Genomic DNA, 25,619 nt, shown 5'->3' on the forward strand with positions numbered 1-25,619 from the left:
TATATATATATATATATATATATATATATATTTCTACAATGGGCATGTAAGGGTTTCCCAATGTAAAAAGAGAAACCCAAGCTAGATGCCAGTGCCCCATGCTTATAATCCCAGTTACTTAGAAGGTTGATGTGAAGATCACAGTTTCAGGCCAGCATGACTTCATCTCAATGGAAGAAATTTAATGTGGTGACACACACCTGCCATCTTAGCTATAGTGGAAAGCAAAAAATAGAATGGATTCCAGGGTGGAAAGTGAGACCCTATCCTATCTCAAACATAACCAGTGCAGAAAAGGGCTTGGAGGCATGTTTAAGTAGAAGAGTGCCTATCTAGTAAGTACAGGCCATAAATTCAAATCCCAGTACTACCAGCAAGAAGAGAAAGAAAGGAGATAGAAGAGGGAAAGAGAGAGAGAGAGAGAGAGAGAGAGAGAGAGAGAGAGAGAGAGAGAGAGAGATTCAATAAAGTATACAAACAGGTGGTATGGCCATTGCCTCTGCCCTCATTGTCCAATGCTATTCTGTATTCTCCGATGTGCACACTTAGTTCTTCAGAGCCATTACTCTGGCCAGGGCCTAGTGGCTCACCCTTGTAATCCTAGCTATTCAGAAGGCTGAGATCTGAGGATGGAGGTTTGAAATTAGCCCCAGAAAGAAAGTCTGTGAGACTCAGCTCCAATCAGCCACCAAAACCTTGGAAGTAGAGCTATGGCTCAAGTGGTAGAGCACTAGTCTTGGGCAAAAAAACTCAGGGTCAGCAGATCCAGAGTTCAAGCCCCAGGACCAATGTGCATGTTCATGCACACACACGCACACACATACAGCCATCAGTCTTCAGGCCCTACCTCCCAGTGCCTCACCCCAGCCCAGTCCCTGTCTGTCTGCAGAGAAAAGGAGCAGCAGATGCTGCCCAGAGCCACCACCAGGTTGCTGCTCACATGTCGAGTGCTCTTGAGAGCACAGCCCTGCAGTTTTCTGCTGCATCAAGAACACAGCTTGCTCTAAAGTGACAGGAGAATTTTCAATTTCTTAAAACCCATTTCTTGTCAACATGGGCCACTAAATATTTAATGCCCTCTTGGTCCTGTGGCACCTTGGGAACTTACTTGTGGAGACCTTTCTGCCTGTCATTATGATGAAAAGATGCTCCCCCCACCATGAGTGGGGGTAAGGAGAGGGAGGGGAGGGAGTCAGCGGAGAGGAAAAGAGGAGGAAATTAACTGTAAGCTCTTCCTATACCAGCTCACACCGCAGTGTGTGGAAGTGCCTGGGAATAGAAAAAGGCACCTACAGTGCTCTCCTTACAGTGATCATCCTTTTCTGGCTTCATTTCCCATCTTCATTACTCATCCCACCCTCCAGCTTCCAGGTCTGAGGGACCTGGTGTGGGCCAAGATGTCCTCCTGAGCATCTTGTACCTTCACTCTGAGCTGAGGACCTTGCCACAGATTTTCATTGTCATATGAAGGGGTGAACGAATGAATGAATGAATAGCCGGTTGGTCACTGCACTTCCATGGTCACTAAAAGCGTCTTCTTACTCAAGTTTCTTAAACATTGAACTTCCTTTCCCATATGTAAAAGGGAAGAATACACCTGACATAGAATAATTGTGAGGATCCAATAGGTCAATGTATTAGGCAGTTTTTGGTAGATTTTAAGAGAATTAACCTTCACATCCTATTACCAGGTGCCTGGCACCATGCTAGGGGATTTGGTACCGAATTTCATTTTAAAAATCATTTCAGCATCACTCATGGAGCCCAGTGCAGGGTTTTGCACCTGCACATGCATTTTCTTCAACCCAATCTCAGTTCCCTCCTTTCTAACAGCTGCCCTGTCACTATGTATGTAAATATGTATATAAATAAGAAACGCGATGGCCTTCTCATCTCTGTCTACATTTCTAACACAGCGGGTTTTTATGCTGGCCCAAAAGTACAGAGGTGGACTCTGCCTATGGTGGCCATACTTGCTGAGCTGGGAACTAATCTACAATCCTTCACAGGTAGTAACTTTTCTACTTGAGTCTTCTCTTATCCAATCTGGTCTTTGTCTCCTCTCAGAGAAGAAGGTCCAAGTTCCTTAGCTGTCCATTTGGATTCTTGTCTCCTAGCTGGGTTCTCTCTCTCTCTCTCTCTCTCTGTCTGTCTGTGTCTCTGTCTCTCTCTCTCTCTCTCTCTGTCTCTCTCTCATTTTCCTCCCTATTGGCTAGAGGACAGCAAAGTAGGTGGGTATTGATAACAAAGGAAACTCTGAGAACTAAAGCCAGTGCCCTCATGCCTATATGTGTATGCAAAAACATATGCCTGTGTTGGAGAGTTTTTTTTTAAAGTCTTATGCTTAGATTCACTGAATGTAGTGAGAACCAGGGATATAAAGAGTTTAGTCCAGGAGTTCTGAATCTGAGTGTGACTTTTTGTCGTTTTTTTCCTTTCCAATCTATGCCAGCTGTCTTCCAAGCCTTTGATCTGATTGCTTGGCAGTAACTCTTCCTAAGGTTAAACAATTTTCCAATGTGTGGATTGAAAATGTTCAGCACTCCGAGCTGGCTGGTTGAGGGCCCATTTTGAGAACTGAAAATTCTTGTTGTATGCACATCCTCTTAGGCCATGGCGGCTTCCTGATGGGGTAATTCCAGCTTGCTCACAGACTGAAGTGGGAGAAATCGAGCCAGCAAGGCAGGAAGCCTGCCAAATTGCACAGACAAGTGGCAGAGAACAGATTCCACTCTGGAGTGCAGCATCACAGTAGTTGGCACAGAAGGCAACAGTACCAGCTTCCAATGGAGATGTGACATGGGTTGCTGGCAATGCCAGCATCAAGCCACGGGGCTTTGGGGGAAGGAACTCAACAATCTGTGTGGGTATCAGAGGCAGGCATGGCAAGTGAGGCTGGGAACAAGGGCCGCAGTCAGCCTCCTTATTCCTGACGATCTGCAAAAGTTAGCATTACCAGCTGGATACTCACTGATTGAGCACACACCAAGACCTACCAATGAGGACTCATGACTTGCTAAGCCATCACAGTATGTATAACAGCCATGCTGGATAGATAAACCATTTACCATGTCTCTCTCAGGTCTCTCCCGAGTTCCTGGTGCCCTACCTGTCAAGATCGAAACTCCCTGGTGGAGTATGAGGTCCTTCCCTAACTGGCTCCAGGCTTTGCTCTTTGTTTCAATTCTTCCGCTTCTAATCACCCTGCGCTCTGACAATCAACTCTTCCATATTCTTTGAATGTACCAGGCCCAGTCACATCTTTGTGCTTTTGCACAAGTATGTACATGTATGAAATGCTTCTTTTTGTTCTCTTTTTTTTTGCTATCCAGAAAACCCTATTTTAATTTCCAAATCTGAACACAGGTCATCACCTCCCTTGAGAAAGTAGGTCCTACAATGACTGCTTATTCTGAAGTGCTTAGCAGTGAGTGCCAGGAACTTTCCATGCATTGTCACATGTATTCTCAAGGCCATACTGCAATGCTGATATGAATTATGTCCATCTTACAATTATGAAAAGTGAGGCTCAAAAGACTTCACAAACCTGTGTAAAGTCACTGAGATAGTGAGTGGCAAAACAGGATTCTATGTATCTACCTATCTATCTATGCATGCTCCTAGCATGCACTCGAATCCTAGTAATGGTCAAGGGAATGACAGGCTGAATTCCTTTCTTATGTAACTTGTGGTATAAAAAGAGAACACACAGAAGGATGCTGGTGGCTCAGGCCTCTAATCCTAGCTACTCAAGGCACACAGGCAGCCCGGGCAGGAAAGTCCATGAGACTCTTATCTCCAATTAGCCACTAGAAAACTAGAAGTGGTGCTATAGCTCAAGTGGTAGAGTGTTAGCCTTGAGCTAAAGAGCTGAGGGACAGTGCCCAGGCCCAGAGTTCAAGCCCCATCACACACAAAATAAAAGAACATATAACATTCAGGTGCCTACACACATGACCAAAGTGGAAGTTCAGGGAGCTGTGGATGTAAATTCCCATCATGTAAAGGTCTGTCCATCCTACTCTGCTGACTCTGGGCAGACTTTTTCACTGTCCCCCGAGCCTCCGCTATGATCACACCCTTGGGACTGGACCCTTGGGACAGAGCATGTGTATGTGGGGTAGTTCATTTCTTTTCTTTACCACAGGCCCTGCTCCCAAATAGGCCCCCCTGAAAATATTTTCCATTGCCAAGAAGGCTGGCTGAGGGCAGATGAGAGGAAGAATGCATTGGCTCAGGGCTAAACAGACAAAGCCCTACCTGAGAAATATCCATGACAGAGTCACAACTGAGTGGCCGGGCCGAGGTAAGGTCGTTGGAACCCAGCAGAGTAGAGATGATCCCATTCTGGTCAACACGTCTGATCATGGTTCCATCGACGAAGTAAATCAGCCCAAACTTGTCCACTGTAATGCCTAGGGTAGAGGAGCCCAAATAGGAATCCAGCATTAGATATGAAAACAACTGACACATTCGGAAGTCTTGTGACTTGACAAAGCACTTCCTGGCATGATGTGATCAAATCCTCCTATAGCATTTTAGTCTCTCACAAACTCCGTATCTTGCATGTGTTAGGCAAATACTCTAGCACTGAGTCATACCTAAAACTTTCCATTCCTTTTTAAAGATGAGGAGATGAGACTCAGAGATTTTTTATTTGCAATGTTGGGGATTGATCCTAGGACTTTGTACGTAGAGGACAAGTGCTCTACCATACCACTGAGCTATGAACAAAAGCTTTGGGTTACTTATTCACAGCACAGATTAGAACCCAGGTTCTCAGATTCTGCACCCCCCCCAGTACTGAATCAATCTATTTCTGAAGCTCTGCAAATATAATAATCAAATCCTCTTTTTTACCTCTAGACCTTTAAGTTTCCCCTTTACATCCTTCAAGTTTTTCTATCCTTATTACGTTAGTCTCATTGGTCATTAGGAAAGTGTACAGTCTGAAAAGGATCCTATGGCTTTGTACAGAGAACATTGTTGGATTTAATGTCTAAGGAAAGCACACCGCAGATTTATGTGAGGGTTATTACTCAGGATCCTCCTCTGTTAACTTTCTCTCTTGCCCACCTTGTGTGACCTTGGGGCCAGTAAGTCACTAGACATCTCTACATTTGTTTTCTCAGTTGTCAAATGAAGGGATTGTTCTCAGTCTGTATTTTTCTTGGACATGTGTGAGAACTCCCTGTGGAGTTGGCTTCAGTGCACCCTCAAGTGGAGACTGAATAGTTATCTGCACTTCTGATGAGTATCTGAGATGACAATGACATAAAACACAGTCTGAGGGCTCCTCCATGAGACTGGTACCTTCTGGCCAGTGATGTAGACTGGATATATTTATTTATACTTATTTATTTATTTATTTACCACATAGCCACTTGGTCTCACTCCTGGGGAATATTAATTTAGGGGATGAATGTTAGCAATGCCCAATTTTAAACTTTATGGGTGATGCTGTTTTACCTTTCTGTGATCATTATCCATGACTGCAGGTGTCAGACACATTCCTGCCAATCTATGAACTCTTGGGGATCCTCCTGTCCCCAAGATACACCTGCCAGGGGAGCCAGACCAACAAGGGGAGGCACAGGACTGAGTCAGAATTATGTGGAGTGCCACAGGGACAGACAGATGTAGGATGATGGTGATATAAAGGAAAGCCTGTTCACCTATGCTTTGTTCCATTTTTCTCCAGGGCAGGCATAAGAGAAAGGGTCAGACAAGGCTTACCGGGTGGATATGCTTGAGCAATGATGTTTGTCATTTGTGTTAGCTCAGGTAGCTACTTCACTGCTACATCTCAATGTCCTCATTAATAAATGGAAATAATACTGACATTCCATAATCATTAGCTTTCCATAAACATTAATGCCTTCGGATTATGAGAAAGTGCTGGCACTTTGTGGGCTTGGAAGTCCTTACTCTTGGGTTCTTGTGCCTCTTTTTGGCAAACAGGGTGGGTTAAGACCCCTTGAGGCCTTGGAGTGATAATCCTAGGAGAACTCTGCTTGTTCTTACCACTCTTCCTTAGGCTAGGCAGCTGCCAAGGATTTCACACAGAGAACAAGGCAGCCTGGAGGCCCGGAGCCTTTCCTGTGGCTCTGCCTAGAATGTCAATTAATTTCATTCTTTAAGCACCAGCACAGGAGTTTTCTTGAGTGCCTGGCCATGCCCCATCTCTCTCCCATCTGCCATGACTGATGAGTGTTCTATGAACAATTGGGTTTCTTGTTTACAAAGTTGGCTGCACATGCTAATAGAAGTGATCTGTCCCCTGATTAATTGCTTCATTTTTTCCTCCTTTTGTTGTGCTAAATAGATGGACATCTTTTCTCCTCCCTATTGAAAAGTGTCTGCATATTGTGGCACCCTTGTCATTTCTATCTGGGTTAATTACAGGCTTTTGGGCAATTGCTCTGCCACTCCATCTGTGTGTGTGTGTGTGTGTGTGTGTGTGTGTTGGGGGGAGGGAAGAACATGCATGCATGCATATCCACTGAGAAATGTCTGGAGAGAACAAAACCTTTCAGGAAAAAAATAACCTTTAACGTTAAGAGAGTGGGGTGTTGTAGTTACAAGGGGCCTTGACGATCATTTAATCCATCTGCTTATTTACTAATGAAGAAACTGAGGTCCACAAGAAAGGTTCGGGAGACACCAAGGAGCAGAGAAAAACAATAATATGATATCCCTAAGCACAAGCCCAGTGTTCTCTCCACTCTCCACTGTTCATTCAGTATTAGGAGGGAGATTAATCACTGATGACATAATATTTTACCCCACACAGATACTACCTGAGTTCTCTAGACATGTGCAAGACTATGCTATGAAGGTATGACACATAGTGCACTGTGATAGGATGTGTTGTGTTATGACCTAACAATGCCAAAAGGGGTGCTCATCTATGCAATGTTTACTATGTGCCTGTCACTACTGTACGAGGCATTTACATTCCTGATCGTGTCTGCACTTTACCCTTGTAGTCTCTCTATTACATAGATGAGGAAAATGAGGCTCAATGAGGTTAAGCAACTTGCTCATAGTCACCCAGCTGCTAGAGAGCAAAGACTAAGTCGACTGCTTAGATTTGAAACCGGGCCTTGGAATCTGGACTTATTTTGTAATATCACCAGTTATGGCATTTTTTTACAAGATAACATTAAGAAATACTTTAATTTTGATGCTTAGAACAACCCCAGGAAGCATGCGTAGACAGCATTGTTATTCTCATTCTACTGACTGGGGCCCTGAGGCTTAGATACTTCAAATCACTGGCTCTAAGACTCAAAGCACAGTAAGCACTCTACTGAAGGATGTCTGTTGATAATGATGGCTTATCCTCTAACAAGCCTTTCAAGTCTCCAACGCTCACAAGCCCCAGGCCCAGCTCTTTCTTCTTACATGTCAGAGAGCACGTCTCTTCTCCTCCCTATGAGTGGCTCCCATCCAAGTCTTACTTATTCTGCTACAATGAACTCATCTGTGCAACCATGGGGCTCGGTGCACTCAGTAAATGCTTGATGAATAATTGAATGGAAAAATCTTGAATATGGGGATTTACAGGTTCAACTTTTGGAAGGACTCAAAAATTAAAACCTATGGCCAATCCATCCTATAGGACATGAACATAAGGATGATTTCCCACAAATTTTCTGTACAGCAATGATATGAGAAACAGTTTGCTCAATAATAGGGGATTGAAAAATAAATGATAAGCCATTCACTTGATAGAATATTACAAAGACATTAAAAATGAATTCATTGAACAAAAATGAGTTCACAGAAGAGTATTTAATGACATGGAGAAGAATTTGTGATTTATGTTACTAAAATGTTTTTTTTTTAATTTAAATGTGATATCATTTAAAGTTTTTTTTTAGCCAGTACTGAGGTTTGAACTCAGAGTCTTGTGTTCTTGCTTGGCTATTTTGTTCAAGCTGACAGTATACCACTTGAGCAACCCCTCCATGTGTGGTTTCTTTGCTCATTTATTGGAGATAAACGTCTTTTGGAGTTGTCTGTCTGGGGTGGCTTTGAACCATGATCTTCAGAACTGAGCCTCTTGGAGTATCTAGGTTTATAGATATGAGCAACCAGTACCTGGCTTTGCTTGTTTAAGACATTACTAACTAACATTTTGAAAGCAGACTAGAAGGAAAGACAGACCTTGTTAACTGAATTATTTCTGTCATATTTCTGAATATTTCTTTCAATTCTACCTTTCCCTCCCATATTTTTTAGCATTTTCCAAAATTTTTGCCATGATAAATGTCTGGGTCTTTGGTAAGTAATAATAAAAATCCCAATAAATGCTATTCACAGTGTTTACTAGCAAGGCCTTACCCCTGGGATTGGTAAGCGTGGCTTCTGTGGCCTTCCCACCATCTCCGCAGCGAGTGTCATCAAAGGGGAGGCACTGGTCACCAGTCCCTGCCACCACCTCTGAGTTCTTGACCACGTCCTTCACCACCATGGTTGACTTGATCCTAAAGACACGCCGACTGTTGGTGTCAGAAAGGAAGACAGCCCCGCTCATGGGGTCTGTGGTCAGGTAGTATTTATGGGCTGGACTATGACTGGAAAACAGAGACATGGCAAGTGGTGAGAATTTTTCTTCTCTTCTACTTGGTAGTTACAGATGCACAACTTGGTCCCTGGCCCTTTGAAATTAAAACACAAATCTCTTCTGGAATGATATCTATTTGGGGTGATGCCCCCCACACAACTTTTTGTGAGCAGAGGAGTTGGCAGAACTATCTATTCTACCCAAGTACTAATACAAAATCTTCCTCAACAATAACTGCCTGATTTAGGTGGCTAAATATTAGCTAAATACACATTTTCTTTTAGTTATTTTTGTACTGGTACTGAGACTTGAACTCAGGGCCTTATACTCTCACTTAGCATTTTTATGCTCAAGGTTGGTGCTTTTCCATTTGAGTCACAACTTCTTTTCTGACTTATTTTCGCTGGTTAATTGGATATAAGAATTTTCCGCCCAGGTTGACTTCAAAACAGGATACTTAGGTCTCAGCTTCCTGAGTAGCCGGGATTACAAGCATGAGCCACCAGTGCCTAGCAATACAGATTTTAAGAAAAAAAATTTACCCAGGAGAGTTGTCATATTGACCTATTAACTCAAGCTAAAAACATAGAAGTACTTGACTTTAAAAACATCAAGACACAAGTCCTTCTCCAGAGGATTTTTATAGCACTCCCACCCTCATCCGGGGACCAATGATAAGACACTTAGTATTTCTCCATTTTGTACTCATGTTGAATTCATCAGAAGCCCAGAACTTGCCTTTTTGTAATCAGATATAAATGAGTTGGGACACCTTACAGCAATGATCAACAAAGCCTAAGGAAAAACAGATTGTTGGAACAGGGCTGATAGAGGTCATTTCGAGAAAACAGTCCACAAAGACTGACTGCAGGTGACAAAGGAAGGAGACGTGAGACTGTGCGGAGGTATTAAGGAGACAGAACACCACCTCTGGTCATGAGGTGGGGAAAATGTGGGAGATCAGAGCAGTCTGAATTTCAAGTTGAGCTCTAACAGTCTTGGTTCTGAAATTTGGGTATGTTACTTGGACCCCCCGAGCAACAAGTTGTCCTCATCTACAAAATGGGAATGTTAACAGCGACTCTATGTGTCCATGGAGAAAATAAATCATAAATGCCCAGTATTAAACACAGTGCATGACACATAGGAGGTGTTTAGTCATCATAATTACTATTCTAACTGTTAGTCATTGTATCTGTTTTTGCGTGTTGAAGAAGCTACACAATGGGTACCAGTATCCCATGATACTGATGTACAATATTCCAAGTTCAGAGCAAAGTGGAGTTGGAATCAACACTTCTGAGAAGCTAATTTACAGTCTCAGTGGGTGGCCTGATAATTCGCTGGCTCCTCAAATTGCATTTCAATATTTCACATTTACCAGATATATAGGTTTTAGGGCCAGTTGATGAACAGAATTTTATTTTACAGACTGATGTTTTCTGAAGACCGGGACACCATATGCTTTTAGGGGATCTTCGTCCCTGAGAAACTTCATCTGGCCCAATGATTCTTGTCATTATAAATGTCCCCTTACACAGTATCCTCAGGATGTGGCCATATATGAAAGAGCCAGACATCCAAACCCTAAGACTTTTCCTTCATTTTCTCTCCATGAGTACAAGTAACAAGTTCTGCATTTCTCCAGTGGCCTTACTGCGGTCCCAATGCTTCCTTCTGAAGTCAAGGGCAAAGCTCTGCCTGTAGCCTAGGTCTTCTTTAGTCTTCCTGATCAAATCCAAATACCAATTTGTAATTTCCATGGTTCCTTCTAGGACTCTTGTCTTTCACAGGAAGTGCAGACTCCCCAGCCCAGTAGTACTCAAGGCTCTTCATGCCGGACTGCTCCACCTTTCTCACTCCTCATCAATAAATACCCTACATCCACAACACCTGCAACATGTACCTTGCTGTGTGCCCTCAGGCCTGCCTGCCCCTGCTGTTCCTGTTTGTCCCCTTCTCTTTTATATGTATTCTTCGGTCCAAATGATAACTTTTCTGGCAAACATTCCTGACTTTCTTTTCTGTGCATTGAAATCAGAGCACTAGTATTACAGAACACTTACTATAACACCATGGCTTTTTTCCTTTTCCTCCCACGGTCTCTCCTCCCTCCCCCTCACACTCCCCCTCCCTCTCTCCCCTTCCCTCCCCTCTTCTCTCTCAACCTTAGGGAAGACACTAGACTAGCCATTTTTATGCTTCTAATATTCAGCTTACTATCTTCCAGTCCACCAGAATCGCTGTTTTAACTAGGTGGTATCTTCATTTTCAGCTTATTTAGGTGGTATTTAGATGGAAATGACTTAACTTTTCTTTTACTTCACAGTTAGGGGTTAGTGGTAACAATCCCCAATATTGGACATGTCCCCTGGGATCTATCCTGTATTGTAGCACAAATTTATTTCTCCCCCATTCTGGCTAGATAAAACCCAGTGACCGCAGACCTTGCTCTGTAACGCTGAACCAGCCACAGCTTTCTGCCTCCCCTCGACAGCTGGGAGGCAAGGTGGCTATTTCATTTCCTTGTGCATCACTCATGATGAGCTGGTGCTATCTACCTTGGCAGGAAGTGGTCCTCAAGGGAGAATGGTGAAGGCCCTGTCCACTTAGATTAGCCCCTTGACTTTCCAGTTCAGATCACTCTATACTTCCCTGGAGAAGTGTCATTTGCATGGAATTTCTCAGGTGGGTGAATTCCAGGACTTGGCAGGATTGCTCCACAGTCTACAAACATCATGGCTGCATTTTTTTTTTCTTTTGAGTGCTCAGGAACACATTTGTGATCAGTTCATCACAGGGAAAATCACATTAGCTTTGAACCTAGAAGATAAGTGTTCTAATTGAGGCGGGCCACCTAAGTAGTTTAGGTCCCTCAGCTGTCAGGGAGGAAAGCCCTGCTTGCCTTTGCAAATCGGCAATGTCGTTAGGATCACAGAGAATTATCCACAGCCCTTTCTGGTTTGTGGTGCTCTTTGGACATTTCTCAGTTCATTTCTTCCTTGTGCCACCTGGAACAGGAGCTATACCTGGATGTGAGCCACCCACCAGGAACTCCAGAGGTTGCAACACCTCCAGTTCTTGAAACAAGCTTCAGAGACACCAACCACGGATAGGGGCGGATTCTGTCCCACACTCTGCACTAACACTTGTCACACATGGCTCCATTTCCTCACCACTCTCATGTAAAGTAAATACTGTTTTTTATTCTTTCAGAAAAATGAGATGAGAGGTGAATCGACTTGACTATAGTCATCATCCCCTAAGACAGTTTCAACCCAAATCAGCGGGGCTCCTGAGTCTGTGTTCTTTCTACCTCGCTGCTGCTCAGGGCCTAGAAAGCTCTGCTGCCCTTATCCACCTGGGAACACTCACCCATCTCTGGATATTCAGTGTGTGCACCATCTTCTCTATCATGAGTGGAGCTGGTCACAGAATTGGATCATGGCCCTATTTCTAGTGTTTGGTGCAAAAGTCCTTGGGGACCCACTTTCTTTTTCTGTTCTAGCTCTACAAATATAACCTTAACCTCTCTGGAAGTGACACAAAAATCATAGAGATCTCTGGAGCACCAGTCTTATGTTAATGAACAAAAGTCAGATCTCACGCTACCCTTATTTTGGAAGAGGTAGGGGGAGTTCCTAGTGGGCTGAGAGTTCCAAAAATTCTTATTACTCATCTGAAGTAATTAGTTGAACAGGTACTGGTTTTTAAAAATACTATAGTGAACAGATTTGGTACTTAAATATATTTCAATATGAATCAGAACTACTTCCTTAATATAGCATTTTTATGCTCCCAAGGAATGTTTAATAAAAGAGGATATGAAGTAAAAAAAAACCCCAAACTTCCTTGGATTTTTAAAAAGTGAACCGGCTAGGTAGGGAGGGAAGGGATAGTAGTGGGAAAAACAAAGGAGGGGAGTAACAATGCTCGATAGGAAATGTACTCATTGCCTTACTCATATAACTGTAACCCCTCTGTACAGTATCTTTACAACAAAATATATATATTTAATAAAAAATAAATCTGCTATTTTCCTTAAACATTTTTTGGCTCTCCTGAGGATTAGATGTTTAGATAATCAAGTTTGTCTTTTCCTCTGAAAATTATTTCATAGCTTTCATGTTTAGAATTCTGTGCTTTACCAATAAATTAAATAATTATTAATTTGTCAAAAAAACAAGAACAAAAAAAATTATGTAGTCCCTACTAATTTTGAGTGAGAATAAGGGACTTTTGTCCCAGAGTGAGATCTGGCTTGTCCAAAGAAGCATCTTTTGTCCAACTCAGAGGCAGACCCAGCAGAAGTTAATTCACTGGTTCTCAGAGACATTGGGAAGAATGACATAGAGTCTGGCTCAAATTCCATTTCTACCACTCACTTGATTTTGTTTTGTTACCCTGAGTCTCACTCACTTTTGGTGGGGAATCATATCCACTTCAGATGTTTATCTTGAGGACCAAAGTTACACGCAGAAGGAAAATCTCTGTGCACAGTGCCTCTCCCATTAAAAAGATAAAATGCCCAATGAATGACTGCTTTTAAGCAAAGCTGGTCAACTTGAGAAAACCTCCAGAATATTTATGTTTGTGCATAACAGAAAAGCTAAGAATGTCAGATGTAATGCTGTCCTGTGCAATTTACTTTCTAGGACAGTTAAAGGCTCCTGTTCAGTTACTACAATATGGGTAACTAGGTTTCAGAGAGATTTGAATTCGTGTATACTTCTAAGAATAGATTTCCAATATTCCCAGGGAAGAGATCTGGGAAGAGGTAAGGGGGTGTATTCCTTGAAGGATCCAAAGAGGAAGATGCTCAAAGCATTATGGTGTTGGCATGGACACTTCCAACATGGTGGCTGGTATGAGGCTGCTTCAGATTATCCCTCAAACATATGCTCCATGTAGAACATAAATGCTATTACTGATGCAGAGATAGCTAATGAATAAAGACAAACTTCTAGAACTTCTTTAATCCATCCCACTAAGGGGAATACACTGAGTCCCAAAGACAGGGAAGGGATTTGGCTATCTAGGAGCTAGTCAGTCAGAGTTGGAACCCAGGTTTCTGGTCTCCTGCTTGTGTTTAGAAACTGAAAGGCAGAGAATGATTTCCTTTTCCCTCCTGCACTTTAGTTTGAGTTGGAAATAGTTTTTAGCACCAGAGAAAACAATACATTGAGAAAAGGCAAGAACCCAGTCCTGAAATCATACCTATAGATACATTAAAAGATCTCTGAAGATCAGGACTAAAGAATACCCAAACCACAAATTATAGATGATGAAGAAACTGGTAATTAGAAAAGTTGGGTGGCAAGCTAAAGGCCACATGGGCCAAGACTTTCTCCAGCTGCTTCTGCTTGTATTACAGCTGTGTCACAGGCAGCTACCACCACTACAGAGAGACCACATATATTTCTGCTCTGAGAAAGTGGGAATATTTTTTATTTCTGATAATGGTAACTATGAAAAAAATTCTGTTTTTCTACTTAGGCTACTGCTGGGAAGCTTAGGTTTAATGTGATGTTCTATGTCATAGATGTTTCTTCTTTTTAACTTTTATTCCCAATTTCTGCCCCATTTACCTTTATACATGTATCTTTGGGTGTCAAAGGACTCATTTCCTTACTGAGAAAGATGGAGCCATCATAGTAGTCATAATATAACACTCCTGGTAATAAATTAAAATGATATGCTAATGTCCATCATCTACTCCCAATGTTGTAATTATTATTATTGTTGTTATTGTTATTACCATGACCACTCTGGAATGCTCTCCTATGCCTGAATATGCTGAAACTTAACCTACAAACATCTTGTGGCCCTTATAACACTTATCATAAGCTCATGGTAGAAGCAAAAGCTCTGCTAGATGAGCCACTTCTATCAAGAAACGACTCCATGTATATGCAATCATGGGTAGCTGCTTCACAGAGGGGTTTGGGAATAAAATGCTATAACTCGCATTTTTAATATTTTTTATAATTTTTAAAATATTTTTCATAATTGCATATTTCTGTCACCTTGTGAATGCTTTATTCATATTATTTTTAAATGAAATTGTGATTATTACATAAACAACATACTGCCTACATAGAAGTAGGTTCAATAATTATTCGATATTGATTCATCATCCTAAAGACTTTATCCCAATTTAGCACCAGTCCATGTGTTACTCCTACTGTGTGACTGACTAGACCCATTCTTGCTGGCTAGTGTCCCTGTGAGCCCACATGATCAATCTACTCGATGACCCAGCCTGGGGACCTTCAGGGCAGTTCCTGTGACCTCCTCTGTCCTTTCTGGCATACCCTCAGATGGGGTCACTGGCACCTGAATTCCTCACTATCATGGCCATCAAAGTCACTCACCACATCCTGGTTGATGTCTTCATTTAGTATAAGGATTGAGTGCCTGTGGTATTCAAGTTCCTGTGCCATGGTTTAAGTTCTTTAAACCCATTAGTTTAATCTGTCATGTCCACCAGATTACAGGGCAACTGGCTTGCTTTTCTAGAGTCAGAGAGTCCAGGCTTTTGCCACATACTTCACTTTTATTAATGACTTCCTCTCATTGGAACTGATTATCCCCAGTCAGTTCCAATCACTCAGGGCTCCTCTGCTACTGAGCCACCTGAAATCAACACGTGCAGCTTACCATACAACAACATGCAACAAGGCAGGGGAGAGACAGGAAATTCTCCACTGGTTGGCTTACCTATGTCTGAAATCTTTATTTCTGACAGAAGACAGGAGAGCAGGGAATAGAAGAAAGAATGAGGTGTTAGCAGCAGGGTTAGAAGCATTATTAGCAGCCTGAAAACTTGACAGCAATGGTAAGGTACAATACTGTAATAAATAAAGACTTAGGAGCTATGACACTGATATATTTTATACTGGATATTCCTTGTCAGTGAGTTCACTTACAAGCAGCTACATATCACAGAAGAGGCACAGTTTTACCTGCTCCATACTGCTGACACTTGGGAAGAGAACTAGCTTGACATATTCCACTGCTTTAACAAGGGTAGGACAGAGATTGGAACGGTTGGTTCTTTCCCCTGCCAGACATATGCCCAGAGACACCCAGAGACTGCTCTGTGTCTCTGCATGGGCACTGTAGTATGAGAGTTATCAAAATGAGCCTACTTGTAGTAGGACACTGAAGTGGCTATGACTATAATTAGAAGGAAGGGTATGACATAGAGAGACAGGCCTATGGGAGAAAGAGTGGAGAAAAACATATCAAAATGACAGTATCAATGGAGTTCCTCCCCCTGCAAACATTGTGTATTCCTCTCTGCTCTACATGCTGTCTTCCATAATCAACACCCCACCTCCCCGCCTCTAACAGCTCTCAGGGAACATGGGATGTCTTATTTGGAATTTGTGAAAAATGGAGGCCCAGAGGGGTTAAATATTTTATACAAAGTTGTACAGCTTCTCTGGCAAAGTGAGCCAAGTCTATGGCTCATGGTTCTTTCTATTATAGCATATGTGTGCCCTGGACTGAAAGAAATACGCACAAGGCTTCCTTTATCTTTGATACAAGTCAAGGCTGAGAAGAAAGGCAGAGGATACTACATGGGTAGCTTGCTTCTCATTTGGCCCCATACGTGACTTTCTAGGAGCTCACAGGATGTGAGCATCCCTCCTATGTCCTGGGGAGGGGCAGACATGGCAGCTGTTGGGCAGCCAGCTAGCTTTGCCCTCATTCTTTTGGTAGAGAATAACCTTAAAAAGCATTATGACAAAGTGGCTCTTACTGGGTCAGTACCGACTCTTTGACAAGGCAGAGCTGTGCAATGCTTTCTGGATTTGGGTTCACCATTCTAAGAGCCTGGATCTTGGGCAACTAAATTTCTGGAGCCTCCTTTTCCTCATTTATCAAAAGTGATAATAGCCAACAACTCACATTACTATTCCATGACAATCAGTAGGAGCCCAACTTGTCCTCTTGGAGGGAAGTTTTTCAGTTTAAGCCTTTTCCTGTTCACATGGTCCTAACCCAGACACAGGATAAGCCCATGCCCTAAAATAGGTGCTCAGTGCATTTCTCCTGGAAGAAAGAGTCTCTAAAGCACACCTTCTCTGTAACCCCAGAGGCCGTTTGGGTTGTAAAAGGGATCTGGTTCTGGGAGGTCTAAAGAAAAATGTCAAACCCTGAGCCCTTCTCCAGCTGCACATGTAGCTGTGCTCTACCACTGGGGCAGGGCTGAGTCAGCTGGTTCTGTGGCACCTGCAGAGCAGAGAGGCACTGCCTGGGTCAGGTCTCAGGTCTTCATCTCAGCAATGCTCAGGTGAAAGGAACTTCCCCTCACTGATGAGTACTATGTTACAGGGATACCTACGCTGACTCTGCCATCTGGGCCTCATCCACTATGCCATCCCCTGTTCCAGAAAAAGACTCACATGGCCCATTCTAATCAGCTCAATGATAGGAAGCAAAAAGATCTCTCTGTCCCAACAGTGACTTCTCTTCAGTACAGTGCACAGGAGGGGAGGGGCAGCTCCTGAGCTGGGAGATGAAAAGTCCCGGAGTCTGACAGGTGAGGCCCATCCCATTCCCAGTCCCATTCCTCTTGGGCCCAGTGACTTAGGCTGTAGGATGCCAAGGAGACCCCCATCGTTAACTGTGGAGAAGGTACCCCACCACTTCCTGTACCTCAGCTCCAGGATGTTGGTGACATTTCCAGATGGAAAGATCCTGCGGATGTAGTTGAAGTCTCCCACGTAGAGGCTGCCATCAGAGCCACAGGTGAGGGCCATGGGGGCCAGGAGTTTATTGCCATCAGCAAGGCCATTGCAACTGGGGCAGGAAATGCTTCTCCGGCGCCCATTGCCCATGATGCTGCCGATGACCGGTGGTTGCTGAGACACAAACTGGTTCTCCCCATTCCCTTTGTGCAGGATGCCTGGGGACAGGGAGAGAGGAACATCACCATGGAGGGGATAGGGAGTGGTTCACTTTTTCTGTGGTAGACAACAGGGTTACCTTGATTTGCAAGGCAAGCCAGAAATTTCTGCCAACGATTTCCAAACTTGTCTCAGTGAAATCCAGAGGCACTGAGCAGGCTGCTCTGTATACTATAGGCCTTTATATATTGCTGTGGGCCTCTGTTATTCTCACTATAGGCTCTAGTATTGCACTGTTTTTACCACTACTCTGCCAGAGGGAACAGACCAGGCAGCCTATCCAAAGCCAGATAGACAAGAAAAGGCTGAGGTACCAATACCATCTCTCGACCATTCAGCTATGCAACCTCTCAAAGAGGCTGTACATGTCTCATGTGCCCAGCCCTCATCTATGTACAACTTTGATTCTTTCTTGAATTTACCTGATTTTTCTTTCCAACCATACCATTTCAATACAGAGATTAGGGGATTTTTTTTCCCCCAAGCCTGTTCTGGAGCTTGAATGCAGGGCCTGGGTGTTGTGCCTTAGCTTTTTCACTCAAGGTTAAGCACTCAATCACTTGAGCCATAACTTTCCTTCTGGCTTTCTGTTGGTTAATTGGAGATAAGACTCTCATTCCTGCTCAGGCTGACTTTGAACTGACATGTGCCACCAGCATCGAGCTAAGAGATTATATATTTTTCCTAGCTGTATTTCCAGTGCCTAGCGTAGAACCTGACATAGAGTAGGTACTAATGAATGTTTATAAAATGAATGAGGGAAATAGCCTCTTCTCACTAACATGGAGTCAAGAGACTGGGATTTTTGCTATTAATGAGCTGATTTTATATCTGACATAGGTCTCAGGTCTTGTACAGCTCTGGACCTCATTTTCCCACCAACAAAACAAAGAGTTTGAACTACTCAGATTAGTAAGCTTCCTGTCATACCTGCATTGCTTCTTTTCACTTTAGATAATTTTTTCCTAGCATACTGCTCCCACATAGACCTTGCCTACTGCTTCCTGCCTTCTTAGCTGAAGCCAAAGTGGGGTTTGGCTTTTATTGGTCACCAGAATCTCATTTCAGGCTGCCACCTGTTAGCTCTGTTGTCCTTTATTGAATGGATTTAAACATTTTTATACAGTCTAATCAATTGTGTTTCCATACAGTCTGTGCTTTTTCTAGGTTATTGTTTTATATTTTTCTCCCACTAATTCTAAATTACTATTTTTCACATTTTGATGTTTAAATATTTAAATTTATTTTGTGTACCCTGTAAAGTGGGAGCTTCATGTAGTTTTTTTTTAGCTTTGTGAATTTTTTTCTCTAGATATTGAGCCAATTTTCCTAGTATCAATTTCTAAAGGGTTTGTCTATTCTCCACTGTTAGATGATGTTATGACATACCATAGACCATCTTATTTACAGATGGTAAGTGGCAGACATTTCCAGTATAGGTGGCTATCATTTTCCTCGACCCTTTCTTTTGTCACGGTAGCTACAAAATTTCTGACATCTAGCTTGGCATGTGACCACTTAGGACAGTTTGTGACATCTTAGTCCCATGACAGTTCTACCCAGGATATTGTTCTGGCTAATGGCTCAGAAGGGGCAGTGGTATGGGCAGCTGCTGAGAGACCCCTTATGATGGGGGAGCTTGCTCCTGGTTCTTTGCTTTCTTCCTGGCTAGAAAGTGGATGTGAAGGACTGGAGCTTAAGTGGCTTCACCTAGGACCATGACCTTGGAATAAAGGCTTGAGTAGAACAAGGAAAAGAACCTGGGTTTCTGACCCTGCAGCCAGAGATCACCTGCCCTCCAGATTGGCAGGTGAGTGAGAAACCAACTTTAGCTTGTCTTCAACTCTATTACTGTGGTTTTTCTGAACTCACGGCCAAACCTCATTTAAATTATGACTCACGGGTCAGTTCCTGAACTCCATGGACTCTGTTTACCTGTCTCTGTGTCTGCACTACACAATTTCAGACCTTACAGTTTTCTAAATTAACTTGGTATGTGGTGGTGAGTGCCTTTTCCATCTCTTATTTTAAGAATTACCTTCACCATTTACAAATCTTTATTTTACTATAAATGATAGAAGTAATTTGTCAACTTCCACCAGACCTGAGGTGGTTTTGACAGGCATTCATCATACGTACAGACTAGGCAGGAGGTATGTGACATTATTCCCTTGTTTCCCAAGATGGAACATGCTTAGTCTGAGTTACCTAAAGAACAGGTGTGATCATGGCCCTCGCGGGCTTTAACTGCTCAGAGGTTTGACATTCATCCCTGGATGCACTCTGAAGTCATAATCTTCTTGCCTTGGGCTCCAGATCTCCCAAATCACCAGCTTTGGCTGTGGCATTGGCTTCACTAGCCTCACCCTCTGTCCAAATTGCAACAGACCTTCTTTATAGACAGTCTTCTTCTAGATTTTAGCACATTGACATATACTGTGCTCTCTGCTACCATGTTTACCCTACTTGATTTACAGAGCTCATCCTGTAGACTCTCTGAAATGCCAGCCAGAAGGTCTCTCCAGGGATGCTTTGATGAAGCAAAACAATGAATTCAGGACTTCTTGCCTTGCTGGAATCACCTATCTCCTATCAGGATGGTATGGCCCAGGGCACAGCAAAGCCATTGCCTGGCAAGTCTTGGTCTCTGTTTGCATTGAAGTCTTGAGGCCTCTCACTACTGTACTCTCAGTGACAGGCTCAGAGGAGGGTCCCAACCAAAGTTTTATGACTCGGCCTTCTGACTAATTGGTTGCCTAGGAACCTATAAAATTCAAAATGGTTATTTTTTTGTTTGGATAGAAGACAAAGTGGCCCTAGCCTGACTCAGGGATTCTATCTTCCCACGTGAAAATTTCCACTTACCACTCTGGATGTTGAGGGCATGATGCTTGTCAAGGGTCCATCCTCCAAGCTTGGATGCATCAATTTCATAGCCCTGTAGCACAGCAGTCCTTTTCTCCCACAGGATCAGATCAGGGCAGGATTCATATTCATAACCCACAGAAACTGAAGGAATGTAAGAAGCAAAGTGCATAGGTAAGCAAAGCTCCACTTTGGTCCTTGGACCTGCAGGTGAGTCCCTCTGCTTTTCTTTCATGGAACAGGAGAAAGGGAGGATCTGTACTTGTGAATTAAACCATTGAAATGGCAACACGGTATGCTGAACCTTAAAGCGTCTTCTTTTTTGTTTTCTTAAAAACAGTACGTAATTGGGAAAAATTAAACAAACACATTATACTTTCCAAGGATCTAGCTGAATTAGTTCAAGGGAAATAACCTTTAATGTGAAAAATACTTTATACATAAAAGCCTTCACTATGGTATTAATGATAATAGTGGAAAATGGGAAGAACTTAAAGGTTCAAAACAAATGAGAGGCGGAGCCAACCTATCTATGCCTAATCCAGAAATATTTCCACTGAAAATGATGGAAAATGATGGTTCTGATGACCACACATGACATGGAAAATGCCTTTGGAAACTGATGCTAACTAAAAAGACTGGTTACTGTCAGAGTAGCTGTGCTTAAAAAAAAAAGTAACTACAAGAACTACATATCAAATGAGAAAGCACATTAAAATGTTGTTGTCTTTGTTTCTAGGATTAAATATGACTTCTTTTTACTTACATCCATTTCTCAGTTTTTAAAATGCATGAGCATGGTATTATTTTTTCATAAAGAAAAACTACACTCATATTTATAATGAATACATGGAAAAGGAGCTTAGCTAGGGTAACTGGAAATCAGAAGTTGCTTCTGAACCTTGAAGCTGGTTTGAGATTTGAAAGCTTGAAAATGTCCTGGTTTCACTAATCCAGGCCTCTTAGAAGAATGGCCAGGGAGAGGAGCCAAATGGAAAGCTTCGTGAGCCTAGGTCTGTAACAGCCTTGTGGCTGATGTTGGAGAAGGAACCAGTAGAGACAGGATGGTATTTCTACCAAGTACCTTTCTGAATAGGTGTTATTTTCTGGGAAGCAATATTCTGCATGTTTGAGACAGGCATTAACTGGGAACCAATTCAAGTTTTCTTCTAGATGCCATAAAAGTTGGCCATAAGGGAATGGACTGGAAGGTGTCTCTGTGCCCTCTTTCCTGCAACCCTGAGGCCTACTAGCAGTCACTACACCTTCTGGTCACTTGCGATCTCAGGAGAGTGAGTGTGGGATAGAATAGAGACAGAAACTATAATGGAGATCTGGGATAAATTCAGCTCTGTTCTTTCCTAGCTGTGCCTTCTTGGGAAGTCATCTGACTTCTCTGGGCCTCACCTTCTCACACTGAGTTTGGAGATAACCAACTTTTGACTCACAGCCTGGCTGTAGGAATTCAGTGAGATTCTCATGTAGTGGGAGTACATTTTCTGGAACAGACACTTCAAGGGCAATCTCTAATTGCCCTAAGTGTCAGCCTTCTCTTTTCTCTCTCTCTTACTCTTTCTTTTTAAACAGAACAGGACTTTTCTTCTCCCTTATTCTGCCTTTACTAGAGAAAAGGACTGAAGCTAGAGAAGGGACCAAGGCATGAAGGGATTTGCTGAGTTACAGTGCTTAGTGGATACTTGCTGTGGGGCATTAGGACTGCTGACTATCTAGTGTCATCTTGTAAGCCTTCCTGAGACCAAGAAGGCTCTGATCCAGAAGCTGCAAGGGGTACAGTCAGCCCTGGAAGCCCAAGATCCCAGGGAGGCAACCTCTGCTTCATCTCTAAAAAAACAGAGTGATAACTACAGACATTGTTTCTGACTGGAAATAAGATGACAAAATAACATTAAAAGTTTTTTATTGTTCTCCTACTGGGGTTGGAACTATGTTCCCAGTTCCTCCCTTTTTAATTTATTTTTCTTTTGGAATACAGTCTTGCTAATTTTACCTGGATTGGCCTCAAATTTGTAATCCTTCTGTTTTGCCTCCTGCATAGCTGGACCTACAGGTGTGTGCCACTACACCTGGCTCCAAAACATGTTTTGATTTTGTCAGTACTACAGATTGGATTCAGGGCCTCACATATACTTGCTAGGCAGGCACTTTACCCTTGAGCCATGCCTCCAACCCTTTCTACATGTTACTTTTTAAATAGGATCTTGGTTTATGCCCAAGCTGGCCTGGGCTTTGATATTCCTACTTGGCTTTGATCTTCTAACTTACGTTTCCCTATATTACTGAGGATGAAGGCCTTTGTCACTCTACTTCCCAATACTACTGTACTCATCCACTGGTTTAGATGGAGTCTTGAGAATGACTCTTCTGTCTGCACTGGCCTCAGATTGTGATTGCCTGATTTCTACTTCCTCAAGTTAGAATTACAGGGTTAAGCCACCATACCTGCTTTCAGACATGCAGTTAAGATGGGGCATCTTGGTCTTTTGCCTCAAAACCAGAGTAGTAGCCCAGTTTTCCTGCTCCCCTATTTCAGTGAGTAGGTTAGGTTTAGGTGGAATGTCCAGGCAGTGTCCATGCAGTCCACTTTTGTGGCACATGGTATGTTGTTTGCGAGTGTGCAGAGGTGGAGTGTTGGGGGGGATCCTCAGGCTTGAACTCAGGGTCTGGCAACTGTCCTAGGCATTTTTGCTCAAGGCTAGCACTTTACCACTTGAGCCACAGCTCCACTTCCAGGTTTTCAGTAGTTTATTGGAGATAAGAGTCTCATGGGCTTTCCTGGCCAGGTTGACTTTGAACCATGATCCTCAGATCTCAGCCTCATGAGTAGCTAGGATGACAGGCGTGAGCCACCGGTGCTCAGCAGTCTGTATCTTTTGACCCATCACATCCTATCAGTGCCTTTTGTGGACTATTTTGATTTTGTATCAATTTTAATGGTTGTGTTTTCTATATTTGGCTCTTCTAGAATATTCTTCTTGGTCATGGATGGCCACTGTGAGGTCTTAAAGGTATTCAAGTCCTACATATTTTTGGCCTGAGAAGAGGAAGGAGGGAGCGGTAGCCGTGCAAGTGGAAGAGATCCTCCTCTCCCCCATTCCCGTGTGTTATTCTCCCTCTGAGGACACCCTGCATGGGAGGGGGCAGGGCTGGGTGAGGGCTCACCGAAGGCTTCAGAGAGCCCATACACCTTCTGGTTGTAGACATCTGTCTTGTCCCAGATGAAGTGAAAGGACAGGTCTGGGGCTGCAGCGAACCACTTCCTGAAGAGACGGCCCTCCACCGCCACCATGAGGTGGACCTTCATGAGGTTGAAGGGAATGGTGGGGTGTGTCAGGCTGATCCTCAAGACAGACTTGTAGCCAGCAGTGCGGCTGCTCAGGTAGCTCAGCCTCATCTTGCAGCCAGAGATGATAATTTCCTCCTGCAGGGCCTACAGCAAGACAGAGCACAGCAAGCAACCATCACTGACTCACCCAGGGAAGGGAAGGGGGCCACAGCTGGGTGGATTCTGGGTGTGTAAGAGGCAGAAGAGGAAGCGGAAGGACAGGAGGTGAGAAGAGGGAGAAGGAAGGGGAAGCAGAAGGGAGGAGGAGCAGCAGGAGGAAGGAAAAGAAAAAGGATGACAAAGGAGAAAAGGGGCTGAAGGAAGTGGAAAAGAAGGCCCCAAGACCTCATTGCTGAGGACGAGCCTCTGGTAGGTCCTCTGTATAACATGCATGATACTGAGCACACTAACTGTTGCATGTACCATGATGTATGTATAATACTAAGCAACATGCTGCATCATCCTTAAACATTGTAGACCCTTCAGTTCCAGTATGGTCATATATGTAAAGTGCTCAGTATTTCAATATTATTTGGAAGGACAGAGGCACTTCTGGAAGCAGGGGTTACTAAGAAGAGGGACTTTTCTTTTTTCTTTTTTCCTCTCTTTCCCTCCCCCCACCCTCTCTTTTTTGGTGTGCCCAGTACTGGGGCTTGAACTCAGGGTCTGGGTGTGGTTTCTTAGCTTTTTTAGTCAAGGCTGGCTCTCTTGTCACTTGAGCCACAGCTCCATTTCTGACTTTTTGGTAGTTAATTAGAGATAAGAGTCTCCTGCCTAATGTGTCTTCAAACTGCAGTCCTCACCTCGCAGCCTCCTCTGTAGGTAGGATTATAGGCGTGAGCCACCGGTGTTCAGCTTTTTTCAGTCTAATGTAGACAGATATAAACAGCTGCCTAAAGCTTTCCTAAAGTCAGATCCATTTCCCATGGCATTCCTTCCCAAGAAAGTAACCAAAACACTCATGAGGCAGAGTCGGAAGCCCCACCGGATGACAAGGGCCCATACTAATCCCCAGCATGGGGTTCTAGGGCAAGCTGGATCCTCACCCAAGCACCGAGTAGCGGGGAAGACAGTGCTTTATCTGCAGGGCACAATGGGCTCAGGCCCACAGTAGAAAGAATCAATGATTGCCAGATGATCAAGCAATGTAGCTTGATTAGTGTGGCTTGATGTACGGGGCTCTCTCAAGAAAGAAACAATAAATCAATCAAGGCTGTGTCCATTTAAGAGACAATGATCATGTTACTGTATTTACAGAGATATTGGGTCTTTTTCCTTCTTTCTGATCCATAGAAGGGTATGAACTAGCCAGCCCCAAGGCCTCACAGGTCTCCTAAACACAGGAAATTCTAGACATTGGGCCTAAATCAAAGCATTGACTTAAATCACCATTTACTAGTTCCTCACAAAGCAGGCTCTGTACCCTGGGTGAGAAGCAGACAGGACTCAAGTGCTGGCTTGCTGCTCTCATAAATCTTTCCCTGCTTTAGTGTATGTACCCTTCACAATTTACATCTCGTAGCACTTGCAAAGGCTAACCAACAACAGCACTGGGAAAGCCCAAGAGTTTGTCTTCATGAGTCTGACAATAAGCAAGGTTTGTGCCCCTAACTGGACCTGTAGGCACCTAGCTCAGGGAGCACTCTAAAGAGGGTATGACTTTGAAACCTCATTTGTTCCAAAGCCTCTGCTCTTGGGAAAAATGGCTGGGTAGTGTGGAGCCAAAGTTCAGTTACAAATTGCTTCTCTCTAGCAAGTTCTGTCTCCACTGACAAGCATTTCATCAGAAAGGTCAGCCAGGCCACTGAGATGGGAGACAGGCACCGAATCTCTGAGAAGGAGTGATCTTTCAACCTGGACGTGCAAAGAGAATTTCGAAACGGTTGTACTTCCTTCTTGTGAGCTGGTTTTAGAAGCCACT

General features: G+C 43.3%; 1 protein-coding gene across 3 annotated transcripts in view; it reads right to left on the reverse strand.

The window, feature by feature from the left end:
* Positions 1 to 25,619, reverse strand: part of Tenm4 (teneurin transmembrane protein 4) — a 420,724-nt gene that overhangs the window by 36,477 nt on the left and 358,628 nt on the right. For 2 of the 3 annotated variants that reach the window (XM_013014004.1, XM_013014005.1), the window contains exons 18-23: positions 23,536 to 23,803; positions 20,356 to 20,499; positions 17,240 to 17,489; positions 15,293 to 15,313; positions 8,350 to 8,582; positions 4,261 to 4,415 (exon numbers count right to left, since the gene is read on the reverse strand). In XM_013014004.1, coding sequence (XP_012869458.1) covers positions 4,261 to 4,415; positions 8,350 to 8,582; positions 15,293 to 15,313; positions 17,240 to 17,489; positions 20,356 to 20,499; positions 23,536 to 23,803 — 1,071 coding nt within the window. The remainder of the gene's footprint in view (positions 1 to 4,260; positions 4,416 to 8,349; positions 8,583 to 15,292; positions 15,314 to 17,239; positions 17,490 to 20,355; positions 20,500 to 23,535; positions 23,804 to 25,619) is intronic. The other variant, XM_013014006.1, reaches the window with a different exon arrangement.

This window comes from Dipodomys ordii, unplaced genomic scaffold (genome assembly GCF_000151885.1).
Source record: "Dipodomys ordii isolate 6190 unplaced genomic scaffold, Dord_2.0 Scaffold22, whole genome shotgun sequence".
Classification (NCBI taxonomy): Eukaryota; Metazoa; Chordata; class Mammalia; order Rodentia; family Heteromyidae; genus Dipodomys; species Dipodomys ordii.